This window comes from Perissodus microlepis, chromosome 7, assembly GCF_051167445.1.
Source record: "Perissodus microlepis isolate ML-2025 ecotype Zambia chromosome 7, ASM5116744v1, whole genome shotgun sequence".
Classification (NCBI taxonomy): domain Eukaryota; kingdom Metazoa; phylum Chordata; class Actinopteri; order Cichliformes; family Cichlidae; genus Perissodus; species Perissodus microlepis.
In genome coordinates, this window is record NC_140467.1 from 33560757 (window position 1) to 33576650 (window position 15894).

The 15894-nt window shown below is 40.9% G+C and overlaps 1 protein-coding gene and 1 long non-coding RNA gene across 2 annotated transcripts in view; one reads left to right on the top strand and one right to left on the bottom strand.

Moving 5' to 3' along the window:
* The window catches only part of niban2a (niban apoptosis regulator 2a), a 30943-nt gene extending 15078 nt beyond the window's left edge, over positions 1–15865 (top strand). The window contains exons 6-14 of the mRNA XM_084934731.1: positions 6251–6366; positions 9717–9821; positions 9907–10069; positions 11054–11241; positions 11368–11523; positions 11756–11869; positions 12168–12275; positions 13200–13311; positions 13413–15865. Of these exons, the coding sequence (XP_084790857.1) occupies positions 6251–6366; positions 9717–9821; positions 9907–10069; positions 11054–11241; positions 11368–11523; positions 11756–11869; positions 12168–12275; positions 13200–13311; positions 13413–14302 (1952 nt within the window). The 3' untranslated portion in view covers positions 14303–15865. The remainder of the gene's footprint in view (positions 1–6250; positions 6367–9716; positions 9822–9906; positions 10070–11053; positions 11242–11367; positions 11524–11755; positions 11870–12167; positions 12276–13199; positions 13312–13412) is intronic.
* Positions 999–5390, bottom strand: LOC146383469 (uncharacterized). The gene is made up of 4 exons (XR_014800756.1): positions 5194–5390; positions 1822–1911; positions 1619–1659; positions 999–1165 (listed from the first exon to the last, which is right to left on the bottom strand). It is a non-coding gene; the product is annotated as an uncharacterized LOC146383469 (long non-coding RNA).
* Positions 15866–15894: the final 29 nt, after the last annotated feature.

Here is a 15894-nt window from a genome sequence, read left to right on the forward strand (position 1 = left end):
AAAGAGTATGAGAATAAAAATACAGGGATGGAAATGAGCATGAGAGGTCCACTTTAAGGTGTCATGTCATGCACTCAAATGTAGTGTGCAACCACAGTCTGGGTCCTCGAGTTTCAGGAAAGAACTGTCCCTGCCCCCACTCCACTGTAGTTATCCTCATAGAGAGTAAAATGTGGTAATGACTGAAAGTGGACCTGGTAGACTATGTAAATCCACAATTTTATTTTTACTACACTAGTTAGAAGCAACTAAAAGCACTTTGACCTCATCACCATTGGTCTCAGTTTATAATTTTACATTTTTTTTGCATCTCAATGATTTTAATGCAAATCAAGATATTTCCTGATAATTCAAATTATTATTTCATCCCCAAATTGGTTTAGTTTTGTTGCTGTTTGACCTGCAGAAAGCTGTCCATGCTACAGGGAATCACAGTCATATAGTCAAAGCCTGCTTCAAGCTTCCCGCTAGAGAACCATCAATCGTGGCCAACTCTCCACACCCACAGCCTCCAAAACCAGTCAACCATCCTCTGCTCTGTTCCACAGACCACAGACTAATTAACTGAACAAGAACAGACCTACAATGGGAAAATTCAGAACAATAAATCCAGGTTTATAACTAAAATAGAAGTTAAAGTAGAAGAGCATCGCGCTTCTCTGCATGCAATGTAGTTCAAAATAGAGGCATAATGGATTACATGGCACTGTTACCGTACATCATGCTGTGCCAACATGCAAAATGAACAAACGCAAGGCCTCCTGCATTCACTGCTGCTGGCCTCAGGAGTTTAAAATGGCATGTTAGGACCTATTCAGTCATGGTTGTGAAGTCTGCAGCTGATGGTATGTTTCAGCGAGTGTTTACTGTACTGTGGGTTTGGCTGGTTCCACGGGTCTGCACCATATGGGGAAATCCTACTCATGCATGTCAGTGGAAGCAGCAGCAGCAGCACTTTGACTCAAAGAAAGAAAGGAAATGTTGGAAAACCTCTTTATTCTGAAGCCAGGTGGTCTGAAGATGAAGTCTCAGATCATCTTTGACTTGTCGAATAAATAAAAAGAGAGACACATTTGTCAAGATGAAGGCCTGGGAACTCAACTCCTGGCTTCTGCTACAGTCCCGTCAACCAGAGCATGGTGAGAAAGGCAGGGAGGGGAAATGCCTTAAATAAAAAGAGCGTGGTAAGTGCTGCCACATGTGCTATTTATACACAGTACACATACACACACAGACACACAGTGCAGAGAAACTCTAATCTACTCCTTGATCTAGCTTGGTTCAGACATGGCGAATGTGTAGCGGTTTACTGGCCTGGCAGATTGTCCAGAAATATTTCTTCTTTCTCTTGGCACCAACAGGACATTTCTCTTTAAAAGGGCAACAAACTGGGAATACAGCAGATTTACTTTTCAAGCAAATCACACTGGTGATGTGGTCCCAGTGCATGCCTTTAAATATTAAGAATAATACTTAAGGGGGCAAAAAACCTGCCATCTATTCTTTAACTTCATCTGGTACACATTTGTTTAGCTGCTCATCCTGAATGGGGTGCGTTCTCATTACTGTTAGCAGGCTAAGAGGAGTTGACCAGAACGTCAGGGATGCATTAGCTCACCCAGTTCATGATCTATCGCAGTTCATGTGCAGTTTAATTTCCTGTAATGTGTGAAGAACAGAAAGAATGTTACAAGTTTTGTTGCCATCAGTTGGCTTTACAAACAAATTCAAATAGTTTGAAATTAGAATCACTGAGAAGTCAAGGAGGTTCGCAGTCAGTCATGCCCAGAACAAATGAATGTAATTTTACTAAAACCTTACCATTGCTCTTGAGGAGTGGTGGCTTTTGTGAATTCTGGAAGGACAGACTGATGACAGATGCCTCACATTCGCATGAGCTCATTGAATGATCTAAAAATAACGACATCATGACTCAGACATATTTCAGATTTCTTGCTATGAGGTAGGGCAGATAAGACTGTGTGTAGGATGTACTGAAATATCTAATGATCTGTGATACAGTAACATTAGGGACTGTATTGAGATGTAGCTTCTCCAATGTCCCAGTGAGGGAGCCATTTTATTATTGGTTTCTACCAATATTGTGACAACGCGTCTCATATAAGTGAACACTGGGGCAAGTTTTTAAACATAATTAATGAGGTACATTTTGCATTTACCACCTACAGAATTTAGGTAAAACTTTCACCAGCAGGGGCAGCATTTCACACATGGGTGGGTTGAGATGTTCTCAGCTGTGTGCTGCTATTTAACTGCCATTTCTTTGAGCTACCCCCATTTCCTCAAGGGGCTTGGTCTTTGGCCAGGGCATAGTTGTAGATCGGAATATGCTGGTTAAATAAAGGTTACCTTGACTCACTACACCATCTGGTGGTACAGATCAGTATTACACAAAAGTACAGCCCAGTTCAACCTCAGCTAATATCTCTTCGACGCAATACATAAACACTTTTGGCAAAGTTAAAGCAATCATAGCTTTGTCAGTCATTCTTTTGGTAGTTTGTTACTCTGGATTTAAACAAAACACACATGTACCTTAAAAAAAAAAAAAAGAAAAAAGCCCAAGGCAGCGGGTATGATGTCACCCGGTTGATGACCGAGTAACCACAAGTTGTGTGTCTTATACTTTAGAAGAGTTGCTCTAAGCTGAACTAGGGGACAGTTAAATATCAGGTGCAGCATAATAAACACCTGTGCGCGCTTATCTAACCATCACCCAGAAGGGAATGCAGCTTTATCTTTCAACAGCATGCTGGCTGTAGAAGAAAAACTGAAATGTGAAAGAAAAAAAGGACCCTACTTCATCTCTGGATCATGAACGCCATTTGTTGTTAATTACCTTCATTTAACCGTGATGTGAAAATGTTTGACATTAAAAATTACTGCTACGAGCTTGGCCTGGGATCAGATGAGCAGAATGACCCTAGTCTGTTTTTAACAATGGGAAAAACTGGAGCTCGTGGGGAAAAACCCACACATGTACATGAAGTCCACACAGAAGGGCCCCACATTTCATCAAACCCTGGGCCCTCTCAGTGGCTAATCACTGAGCTTTAAAAGGCCAAGTGGCTAGTTATTATCGCTACATTAACATTTTATGGGTATGATTACAGTTGCTGTATAAAATCTAGCATTCTTTTTTTTTACTAATTTAGGGTTGTCTATTTGAAAAATATCCATTTTGCTCTATCACATCATATTTTTTGCAATTGTAAACATGATCCAGATATATTTTGCTTTTTCACATCTAAACAACAACAAAACTTTACTGATTTTGTGAGAAAGGAATATTTGTATTATTTTGGTATGAAATTGTGACAAGACAAGCGACGGGCACATACATCATTGAGTTTGTCGGGCGAGTGTTGAAAACTTCCAAGCATCAACTACGGAAAAAGAGGAGGAGCTTGGGTTTCAGAGGGAGTCACTTAATCACTATGATGACTGCTACTTCTGTTTAGTCAATATTTCTGGATACAGTTACAAAACTAAATCATCTATCAGTTGCTCTAACTTGAGACCTATGCTGCATTCAGATGAAATAACACCTCCCATATTTACCAGCTTAGTCTGACTGACTTTGAAGATCAGTATTCTAGTAGCCCATCTCTCTCCCAAAGTTATTCGCTCAGCAGCTGGAAGCGACTGAGTTGCTGGAGTCAAGGCCATCCAAATGGTCTTTTTATGGACACTGTGAGAAGGATTTTAATCTGTTCTTATAAATGAATGACGACACTGTTATGTTGATGTTGAAGGTCTTTTGGGGTCAGTGGGTTGTGAGTGTAACGAAGGCGAGTGGAGGCTGTTCAATTATAGCTGAAACGCCAGCCTAACATGTGTCCTACTGCTCAATGGCAATTACTTTACATCCGAGGTTATTCTGTCCAGTTAAAATAAACCTTTTGTTTATCATTGAATCAACCACTTTCTTGAAAACAGCAGAAATTGTATTTTTCCACACAGCGACAGTTATCACCTGTCTGGTAAACCATAAAACAGCGTTTCATTGCATTTCACATCCTAATGACGGCTTACCACCTGTCAGCATCGCAGCCATCTTAACTTAGTGCCACCATTGTGCTTCTAGCTTCAGTGCCCAATGACTTCTCATTAAAACATGTGCCCAAACAAACCAGCGACCCCGGCCCTCAGCTTTTCATCAGAATTTGTTCGCTGAATGCTTCCTGTCTGGCTCTGCCCCTCCCCCTCCTCACTCCTTCTTGGTAACTTCCTGTCTTTGTCAACCTCGTCTGAGTCAGCCACAGAAGAAACACTCACATGGGGATGGTGGGCCTTGTGCACTGTAGACTTCACAGACAGCAGTTCACTACTCAGGAATGCTCGGGCTAACAAACCATTCATCCATTTGTAGAACAGGACACTTTGCTACTTCGGTTACCTCATTACTGACACTTCAAGACAAGTCAGCGTCACGGAAACAGCAGGAATAAACACTGGGAAAGATGTTTTGACAGGCTCGAGTACACAGACGGGTCTTGACAATGTTACAAAGTAATACAGTTAAGACGTCACCTGATTTTTAATATATTAATGGTTGTAATGGCTGAGTTGGCACAACCTGCAATCATAAACATTATTGGTATAAATTCTACTGGCACAAAGGTCAGCATGTAAACATGAGGAAATTCTTGTATTTTTTTTTCTACTAAAATAATGTTTATTCAGCTGATCTTTCTCTTAAGCTGAACACTGGTGTCAGCATACAACATGGCCTTTAATGTACACCACCAAGTTTGTGCAGACTTAACAATGAATGTGATGAAACCTGATAGACTTTAAAATCCAATATATATTTTTTATAAAGTTTTTTTAGTTTCTTTGTTACAAAAGGTGAAAAAACTAAAATATCAACACAGATATTTAGATATTTTATACAGTTAGTTCATGCATAGTTTTTAAAAAGTCATGGAGCATTTAGGGTTGATCATTTTATTAGAAAATTCTATATAACTGCAGTATATCTATTTCAAATAATGTGATAAATACTAGTTGATTTTGTCATAAATAATAGTACCAGACTTTGATCATGTTTAAATATTTAAAACTAAAACATAAAAAAAGAACAAATTATACTTTTTTTAAATGTATTTTTTTCCAATCTTGGCTCAATCAAGTAAAAGTGTTTACATGTTCTGAGTCAGGAAACACTACCTTGCAGGAATGGGGTCAGCTTAACCCACCACACCTTGGCTCCACTGATGATGCAGAAGCAGCAGACAGCAGCCTTTGGATATTCTGGAAATAAAAGTTGTGTTTGGGCTAAAGGCCACATTGATTTTCTGCACCATGTTGTAGTACAAAGTGGTGATGCTTGAAAGTAGAGCCAAGCTGTAGCACAACTTTAGCCGATATCTTGTCAACATAGGTGTTTTTGACAAAGTAACAGCAGTTGGTTCTTCACATTCTGTTTTAATGAAACATTCTGTGACATTTTGAATGTATTTTTAAAGACAGAAATTTACAATATGTAATTTTAATGAAAGCCTACTTGGAAAAACAAACAAACTGTAAATCACTTCCTTAATTACAAAGGACTGCTTCTTTCTTGTTGGCAACAGAGAAAACACAACTGAAACATTGGTCACTTTTATTGAAAGGGGGAACTGCTCTGAATAACAAGCTGCTAATTACAGGGATGTTTTATTCCACACACCTGTTTATACTGTTGTGTGGGATGCATGACTTTCCGCACTCAGTCCTTTTATGCTCCGACCTTGACAATAAGTAAGAGAAGCCGCGCTTGACTTCAGCTCCGGGTGTATTTTCATCACACCAGCTACAAGATAAGAACAAACTTCCTAAAAAATGCACGCATGTGGCCGAGTGCTTTCTGAGCCGTTTCTATTGTCCTGTCAACTGCAAGGGGCTGTAACCATAGCAACCATATGAATCTGTCCTTCAACAAACCAGCTACTTCCTGTTTTGAGAGATGACACACTCCAGGAACTGTGACTGAATATACCACTGACCAAAATTAGACTCCCAGACTGTCCCACAGAGTGACTCAGATGTGATGGAAACGGTTTTTGTTGGTGTTGCAGAAACTGTTGCGATAAAGCAGCACCACACCCTTTATTCTGCACTACAAAGACATCATCCAGCACCCAATTACTAAGACACTTTTCAGTCTGCTGAGTATTCTCATGAATAGAGAAAGGATGATATCTTGTTTCTCAACTTTTGCCCATTTCTTCCCTGCCCCCGACAGGTCTGCCGGAGAACTGCACTGTTAAGACGCCAGCATTCACCGACGCTGTGAGACTCCACAGACAAGCCCGAGGACAATACGGGACCTGGGATATGATGTGTGGAACACCACCACAGGTTAATCACAAATAAATCGCAATACCACACATTTCCACAGCACCTACAATGAGTTATAGATATTTTATATACTTTGTGACAGTAAATAGTGTGAGCAGATAGACTAAAGTCCTTGTTCTGCTCTGGAGAGTCACTTTGAGCTGCGGTACCACTCTGACCAGAACCTTCAACACACAGAACTGGTTAATGTGCTGGGAAACAGAACAAGGACTACTGGCAGTCCAAGAAGCCTATAAGACTGTTTTTGGAGAGGATGTGGAAGACTGGCACAAAAGTAACTAGCAGTAGGGAAAATATTTAGGCCTGAGGCTAACTGCTTAATCACTAGTAAGTGGATCGTGGGCATCCTTCTCTTAAATAGATTAAAAATGCTGAATGAGTCACAAAATGCAGTTGGGCAGCAGTCAATATACCTGGCTGACTTGTCCAAGTCAGACATTATCCCACAGTTTTATTTGGCCCCAAAAAATCAGGTGTTTCGATGAGTGGGGTTTATTTTTTAAATCATTTCTGTTAAAATGGCTTTTGTCAAGTCAGGCAACACAGAAACTAACTGCTGAAAATGCTGACCCGTAATCATAAACTTTTTGTACACTACATAATGCCACAACCTGGGTATCTAAACCCTTTACCAGTGGCTGACGTTGCTTGTGGATGTTAAATTAACATAAACACATGTGAAAAAACTCCAGCCGGGGCACAAAGAATGAATGATAAGCGCCTCATTTCAGGAAGTTTAACTCTGCTCGCAGATTCTGTCAGGGAACAGTTTTCTGGGGCCACACCTTAATTTCTTTCTGTGCCGCTGCTCTGACACTAACTCAAAATAACAAGACTGCTGCAGGTTATGGTTAAAAGACATTTTCAGGAGCAATTAATCTTTCTCTGCGAGTAGCTCAGAGTGCAGGTCAGAGCTATAGGTGAAGCTGTTGAGAGGCCACGATGACGAATGAAACACACACCCTCTCCTAGCATCAGAGAGCAAGAATGCACCTACACAAATCCTTCAAAGAGGCCAAAAACACCTCAACCCACATACCAGCAATTACAAGGACCTAGTCTCAGTCTTTGCCAGAGCCGAGTACAGCCCTGTGTTTATGGCAGCCACCTTTTAGCTATAAACACTTTCAGTCTGAATGTCAGTTTAATATTTAGTTTTCCTGAACATTACAGTGTTTACTCCATGCCACATGGACACTGTGATATAGATGTAGGTTGGGCTTTTCTACTGTTAAGGGGCCAAAGGTTCCTTTTATTTCAGTCTAACAGAGACGCTGGCATTAAGGCTCATGCACGTAATGCTACAAATACTTTGGATAAACATCTATAGGGAATTACAGCCAGTTTATGCAACCACTTTTATCCTTTGCTACAAAAACCAACCGTAAAATAATTGTGAAAAAAACTTTTAACACAGTCAGTGCCTCCAGGTAAAATTTCCTCGTTGTTCCATTATGTAAAGTTCAATGTTTTCAGGCCTAATTTCCAAGTAGAGATGGAGCACCATGGGTAATACAAAGGAATCCTTTGTATGGGTTCAAATGTTTTCTTAATTGAAACAGATGGCAGGGTTATGTCTCCAGGGTATTTACTGAGATGTAGTCAATCATTTTTCTGATTCCTATTATATAGCTTGGCTTTTTACATTTATTATAAGGGAAAATATGAAGCAAACACTCACCAGTACTTCTGTGGTTAAGATTAACCTTCCACTAATAAAAGCCATGCACGGTGATGCTAAACGGGCTGTTTGAATTTTCTAAAGCAACTTAAAAACATTAACTTCTACTTAAGAAGCCAGTAGGAAATGCCTGGGGGGGGGGGGGGGGGGGCAAAATCTGCCCCAACACTCATTATATTCAAACAATCCCAGTAGCTGTGTGAAAACAACAAGCAGTGAATGCAGCACACAGGTAGCTGGAAGCGGCATTAACAGAGAACCATCAACAAGCCATAAAGCATGAAACAGGCTCACTGGGGAAATATAAGATGACCATAACTGAGCCATTGTCATTGTTATTATTGGTGTGTGCTGTTAGCTTTATGGTTTACTTCCAGGCCTACAAACGCAAACAGAGGCAATGAATACAGTTTGCAAGCAAACATTTACTGACCTTGTTGAACTCATGGAGGCACAGAGAGCCTAAAAAAAACCCTCCAGGTGTCGTTCAAACTTCACTGGTGATACAGCCAGAACATCAAACCAGTTCTCCCACAGAACAGGCCTCCAGCAATATACTCATATTGCTGGTGGACTAACTCCTCAATGAAATGCTACGTTAGCAACAGCAGATTAGCATGAAGGATCAAATCAGAGGGGCAGGGCTTTAGTGGTTTAAATTCAAGGCCTTTCACAAAAGGACCAGAGTTACCATGGTAACTAATTGCAGGTATATGTCTAGGCTAGCTATGAGGGTTTTTATTTGTACTGTATTTCAAATATTTCTCTGGCAGTGTGCTAGTGCTAGTTTTGGCAGTATCCCTTTAAAAACATCCAACTACAGTAAATATAGAGACAAACATGGAATAACACCCCAAATAACATCAAATGTTTGGTTTAAATGTAGCTTGTACTTGTAATTTTGACTCTGACTGCCTCATCTCGCTCTGGTTTATGAAATTTGGGCTATATCTGACCTGGTGTCGCACTTTATATGTGACTGCATTTTTATCCCACATTTTAACCAAAGACGCAGACAGAACAGCAGTTGAAATAACAGTTAACAGTTTGAATCGTTATTGCGACAGAAAAAGCAAAGACCTTTACTTTCCATTAATGCTTGCTGTATTAAGAGGATAACTTCTTTCATTTTAATCTTGATATCAGTGAGCCTGTTTGAGGTTGAATAGGGTTGGCTTTTATGGCCATTTAAAGTCAAGTTATACAGTGAAGGATAACATATCAGCAATCAATAGATCAAATATACTACAGAAAAAAAAAACGCTGCTGGATTTCGGGCTACAACATATCTGTTATTTGTAAAGCCCGCTGCGTGGAAAATCTATGCTGCTTTTGTCTGGCTGTTCATTACCCAGCAACATAGCCATCACCAAATATTTAGTTTAGCTTAGTTAAAGCATCATGGAGGATCTGAGCTTCGTGAGTGTTTGTCAGTTGTGAGGGCAGTGCCAGTAAAAGCAGCCTTCCTGCCTCCCAGTGTCCCACTGTGTTCATGCCATACAGGAAAGAGGAGCTTATTTTTAGGCTCTATTTTTTGTTTTTCTTTAGCTGGTCAGCATATAGTAACTGGACAGGCAGATGATTTCATAACTCATAGTATGAAATTTTTGCAAGTCAATCTAATTATAAATCTAAAAGCATTTATTCTACATGTTGTGTGCGCGCGCAGATTTTGGCTAATCTGGTGATGGAGACCCTCCACCCTGACATAAGAAACATGATCGTCCCTCGCCTGAAGGGGAAGATGCAGCAGAGGCAGAAGAACTGGATGCTGGTGAGTTTCTGTCAATCTGTACAGTAAACTTGTAAAAAACACAAGTCAACCAGTGCAAACCATTTATGCTCTTGAACTCCTCCAGATATCGGATGCTGTGTACAAGCAGGTGTTGACTCAGACCACCGGGCAGTACGAAGCTCTGGTTGAAGCCTGCGAGGCCCAGAGAGGCCCACTAGACGCCAGGCTGCGAACCGATATGGACCAGATCATCACGTCTAAAGAACATGTCAGCAGCAAGATCCGAGGTATCAGCAGGAAGATATTCCAGTTTCAGCTGTCACAGACATAAAAAGTACCCCAGCTAGATTTCTGTACACTGCCTCAGTTTACATCCTCACTCATGTGTATGCAGGATGCTGTTGAAAATGGTTCACTCGGTACTCGCTGTGACTTGACACATAACCCCCTCGATCACATATGTGTGCTCTATTGTTCGCCCACTATTTGACTCTGTGACATGTAACTGTGGATTCTCTGAATCAGCGGTTTTGGCAGAGAGGAGTGATTAGTCTGATCACCGCATGCTCAAAATTCTGAAAACCCTTTTTGGACATTTAGTAACAGGTCCTGTAACTCTGTAACTAAACCTCCCTCCTTAGCAGGCATTTTCCACTTCTTCTGGCGTTTGCACATTGTTGTCACAGCCTGTTTTGCCCACTGTAACTCACATATTGTTTGGCGTGCTGAGCTCTAAAGCAGCAGAGTACCCGATCTTTGGCGCAGGCTGGTTGTTTCCTTCGTGTGTACCATTTCCCACTGAGCTCCCACTGAGTGGAGGAACTGCATTCCTTCACCAGCACTGCAAAGGCCATTTCTGACTTTGTAAATCAACTGAGCAAAATAACAAAGGGTTATGTAAGGGATGTGAGGCTTATGCATGGCTTCATCAGGTGTAACTGTAGCTATGATCTATTTTTATATTTATATTTTTTAGCATCTGCAGTTGCATTGCGTTACACTGGGTAGAAAACCATAAAAACAAAAGGTATGGCCCTTCCATGGAAGCAGCATTAGTGTGTTTACTTAAATGTCACCACATGCATACCAACCATTTCAACGACCAAATAATATCTCTGATATTGTTGTGACTTCCTAGCACAGCTCATTTGAAGTCGGTGCCACACCTTTGTTTTTCTTGTCATCAGCATGCGTCGCTTGTTTACAAGCTTCAGTAACTAACTACTTTTTCCCCCTTCTTCCATCCTTCATCTATTGCTTCTGTTGTGCAGCTCTAGTGCTGCCAAAAGCAGAGCAGATCCTGCGGACCAACATCCAGCCCTACATCAACTCCATTTTGGAGGCGCTGATGGACCCCACCAGCCGAGGTTTTGCCGAGGTCAGGGATGTTTTCTTCAGGGAGATGGTGGAGATAAGCAAGAACTCACTCAACGGAGGGGGCAAAGAAAAAATGGGAGAGGTTAGTGCCTGAAAAGGCATGTCCAACCTGCGTTATCCTAAATCAGAAGTCAGCCAAGTTGTTGTTAACTTTCCCTCCTTGGGTCAGTTGCACTCACCACATTGCTCTTCTCTCTCTTTCTTTCAGAACATGGAAAGGCTGTCAATGCTTGCCTTCCATCCAGTGAAAATGCAGAGCTGCTACGAGAAGGTGGAAGAGCTCAACCTGGAGGGACTGCAGCAGAGGTTCGACGTCTCCAGTCCATCTGTGTTCATCAGCAGGGCTCAGATCCTTATGAGGGAGGTAAGATGCAACAACCCTCCTCTGTAATATGATGGGAAATATTAGTTTTAATCACACACTCCTGTCAGGATCTCTGACAACACTCCCTGCTCCTCAGTAAGCTATAATACAGCAGCATCCACACTACCTCTGCTGAATTGTCTACCGCCACCTGCTGGCCAAAAAAAGAATATGCAATTTGAATCTGAGTTGTGGCACACCTAACCTTTTTATAATGATTTCATTTTGACAGCAAATGGACAATGCAGTGTACACATTTGAACAGCTGCTTAACCAGTCCTTAGAGGCCCAGGGAGACAGTGACATGTGCAAGATCACCCAGAGATGCCAGGACAGAGTTCTCAAGGTAAAACACGAACACATGGAAAGATCAAAAGAGGAGACGGTCAAATAAACATATATATATTTTTAAATGATTCTTATATTGCTCACAGTTTTCAGATTAGATATTCCAGGAAAAACCTGTTTGTGCTAATGATGTTTGAGTCGATCAAAGTTCAAATGAACTCAAAGCAGGTTAATTTGATGACTGTCTAAAGAGGAGTGGATTTTACAGCAGCACAGAATAAGTGTTGAAAGGTCTGAATCGCTAAAGGTAATTCGTGTCCTTAAGCTATGTTTGTGTTTCTGGTTTTTCCTGTCAGAAATATGACTATGACAGCAGCACGGTGCGCAAGAAGTTCTTCAGGGAGGCTCTGCTGCAGATCATCATCCCCTACATGCTGCAGCAGCTCGCGCCATCCTGCTCACCTGTGAGTAACACTTGAAATAAAAGTGAATGAACTGTCTTACAAACTTTTCCTTACATATAATTACATATAATTACATATAATTTATGGGATTTATAGGATAAAAACTGTAAATAATAAAACACAAGCGGCATACAATATGTGAGTGGGTTGCAAAAGTAGAAAATTTAGTACCTATGAATCACCAAAGCAGCAAATGTACATTTGAGGAAAAAAGGCATAAATATAGACTCATAGGGAAAAAAAACAAAAATAAAAAAACCTGTTGTCATCCTGTTTCCCCATCCTATTTACTTCATCAATATGATGCTTGTGTCTAATCTAGAACCAGTCCCATGACTACCAAAAGAAATTCAGTGATTAATCCATCCTGATTTTTGTCTCACAATAGCGTTCAGTTTCCAAACTAGAAGACTAGTTCTCATAAATCACTTAAAGAACAGGTTTTGAACTGGCACCAGAACTAGCGACAATCACTGAATCACGTCGGTGGAAAAAGAGGTAGCATAGTTAAATGGCTGCCCAGTAGGCAGACGTGTTTCTAAAAGGAATTTTTGCCATGAGTAATGCTTGAAGCTTTTTTGTGAGCCGAGCAGTTTTCAGTCATATTTCAGCCCTGCCCAGAGAACAAAATGACTGTCTATTAGAAGTTAGAGAGGGGGATCTCCTCTTCTGCAAACATTTGGAGTATCCCAAAAACTGCTGCAATGGTCATCAAAAGATGTCTTTACTGATAAAATACTAACTCGTCATTAAGGGTACAGGGAGCACGTAAATGTGGTCTTTATGAGGGAAAAAAAAAAAAGAGTTGAGGATGCATTTAAAGAGCATTTTTGAGAGTTATGATTTCAGCCTCACCTGCTGACCAACTAAAAGGATTGGTGCTAGAAACGACATCCTGATCTTATTTGAATTCTGTTTCCTTAGGAGCTGCCTCGTTTCAAGGAGCTAATCTTTGAGGACTTCTCGCGTTTTCTGTTGATAGAAAATATGTTTGAGGAAGTGGTGCTGCAGTCTGTCTCCAAAGACATAATGATGGGTAAGGGCCAGGATCAAGATTTAGAAACAGTTTTCATGATGATGGCATCAATGGATAGCTGCAGTAATAACATGCCTTACCTTTTTTCCCCCCGTGTCCAGCTGTAAAGGAGGCAGCTGTGCAGAGGAGGCATAACCTCTACAGGGACAGCATCATTCTGACCAACAGCGACCCCAACCTGCACCTGCTTGGGGAAAACCCCCAGGTGGACTGGGCCACCAAATTTGGCGGTGATGAGCCGGAGGGCTCTGTCAGCAGTGCAGATGAAGGAAGGGGTTTTGGGAGAAGACGCAAGCAGGTGGTGTCAATGATACAGCTGGACGGGGTGCCTCTGCCCTATGAGTCCTGCTTGGAGGTCCCAGGGGTGGAGCTGATCCCTGAGGAGGATGCTGAGAGCAAAGAGGAGGAGAATGAGGAGGACCAGTTGGGAAAAGCAGAGGACCTCGGCCCCAAGTCTCCTGATAGCGTGAATGAAATCAGGGACTTGATTAATCCGGTGGTTGAGGTGGTGGTGCCAGTGTCCAAGGAGGAGCAGAGTGAAGTCACCAACAAAACAGAGGCAACCACTGGCAGCATCACCGTGGAGGATGGGGTCGAGGAGGACGTGACTCACGTCACCACTGTGGTGGAGACCGTTCCAAAGGGGTCTCTGCGAGAGAAGACGTCCCCACAAGCAATCCTCCAGCAGCTGGTAGCGAGCAAGAAGCAGGAAGTTGATAAGGAGGAAGCAGCCATTCAGAATGCCATCGAGGAGCTAGAGATAGCAGTGCAGGAAGATGAAAGTGAACAGATTACAGAGATCTCTGCAGCCGAATCAGATAATGAGTCCTCCCCACCACTGGTTACAGACTCCAGCTCACGTGAGGACAGCGGCTTCCAGTCACCCACCAGCGAGGGACCAGTTGACAGCGAGCCTCAGCCAATCACAAATGGTCTGAATGGAGAGGAAAAGATAGTCGACCCTGTAGAAGTGGAGGTTGTTTTATCATAAGAAGACATTCCTCCGAATAAACTGGAGAAACCTGCAGAGACGAATGGCAGCATGCATAAATATTGAGAAGCTGAATGAATATGGATTGTATTTAAGGGGTTAAATATGCCTTTTCTTTGTTGCTGTTGATATTGCACACTCCGGAACCCAGTCCTCCAGTTTTTTGACACGTATATTTGGTGATTGGTGAGTGTAGACTTTCTTCATATTCTGCATGTGTCAGTAAAGTCATATCCAATCCAAGTTTTTTTTGTTGTTTTTTTGTAATAGCAGGAAATAATTTGAATATCTGTAACATTAAATGCTCTTGTAATTACAACTTACACTTTACTGCAGGTAATCGGAGCCTTGCCTAATGTTCTTAGCCTCTATCTGGTCAGCAGGGGGTGCTACAGCAATACTTTCTTCTTCATCCTGATCTGTATTTATCTATTTTTTTGTAAAATGTTACTTTACAAGCGTGCAATTTGTTTACTTTATGGCCTTTATGTTTCAATGCATTTCAGTACAAACAGGCAGGGAATGTTAAATACATCTACAGTAACTTTAAAACAAAGGTTTTTTGTTTTTTTTAAACATTTAAAAAATAAAGCTTCTTGAAGAACCATCAACAGCTCTGGAGGAAGCCCGCTTGATTATTAGAAGGAAAACTTGGCTTCTAGTGATTCTAGATTATATCACTTGCATCAAATATTACATCTTTTATTTAAAATCATCCATCTAACATCATACACACTGCTGTAGTGATCTCAAGCTGTAAATTTAGCTTGTGTTTTATGTGACAACAGATAATAGGTTTTAATTCCAGTCTGTTTGGCAACCCTACAGATAACCGTTTATTTTAGGGGGGTATAATTTGTTTATAGTTTCTATGAGTGGTTGTATGAAAAGAACTTGTTAATTTGGTACTAAAGGGGGGAAATTGAAGCTCTGTATGTGCACAACAGTATGAATGTTGTTGAATTTAATGTTTTTGCCTGATTCTGCCCTGATCAGACCTGCTATGTACTAACTGAAAGACTCAAGGTTAGACCTGTGTGCGATTTACATTTTAACACCCAATAACATTTTTTTTTTTTTTTTAATTCATAAGAGCAACAGAACTTACACATTGTCAATCATTACTTTTCGAAAAGACAACACCTTCTGTCTTTAGACCATCGATTCCCTTTGAAAAAAGGGAAAACAGGGCAGAAGGAGGCAAAAGCAATTAGAAAAATGGGTTTTTAACTATGGTAAGAAATGATTAAATATTGGGTTGATAGTCCATGTATTACAGAATGTCCATATTTAGCCCTTTTCTGTGTGTGAGACACTGACCAAGTCGTATTTTTCCATTAAATCCTGAGCAGTTAATTTAATATTAATGTAACCATTTTATCTAGTCAGGACCCAGATTCATTATTTCCAATGGAGGGCTACCTTGTTTTTATTTATTATAAAACCTGTGTGGATTATAACATTCAGGTGTAAACACTTTTTTTCCTGTTTGTTGTACTTACGTTTACTTAAAATATGTATCGAAATGGATGAATAAAAAAACAAACAAAGCACAAAACACTTTATCGGCTTCATTCTTTTTCTCTTTATTC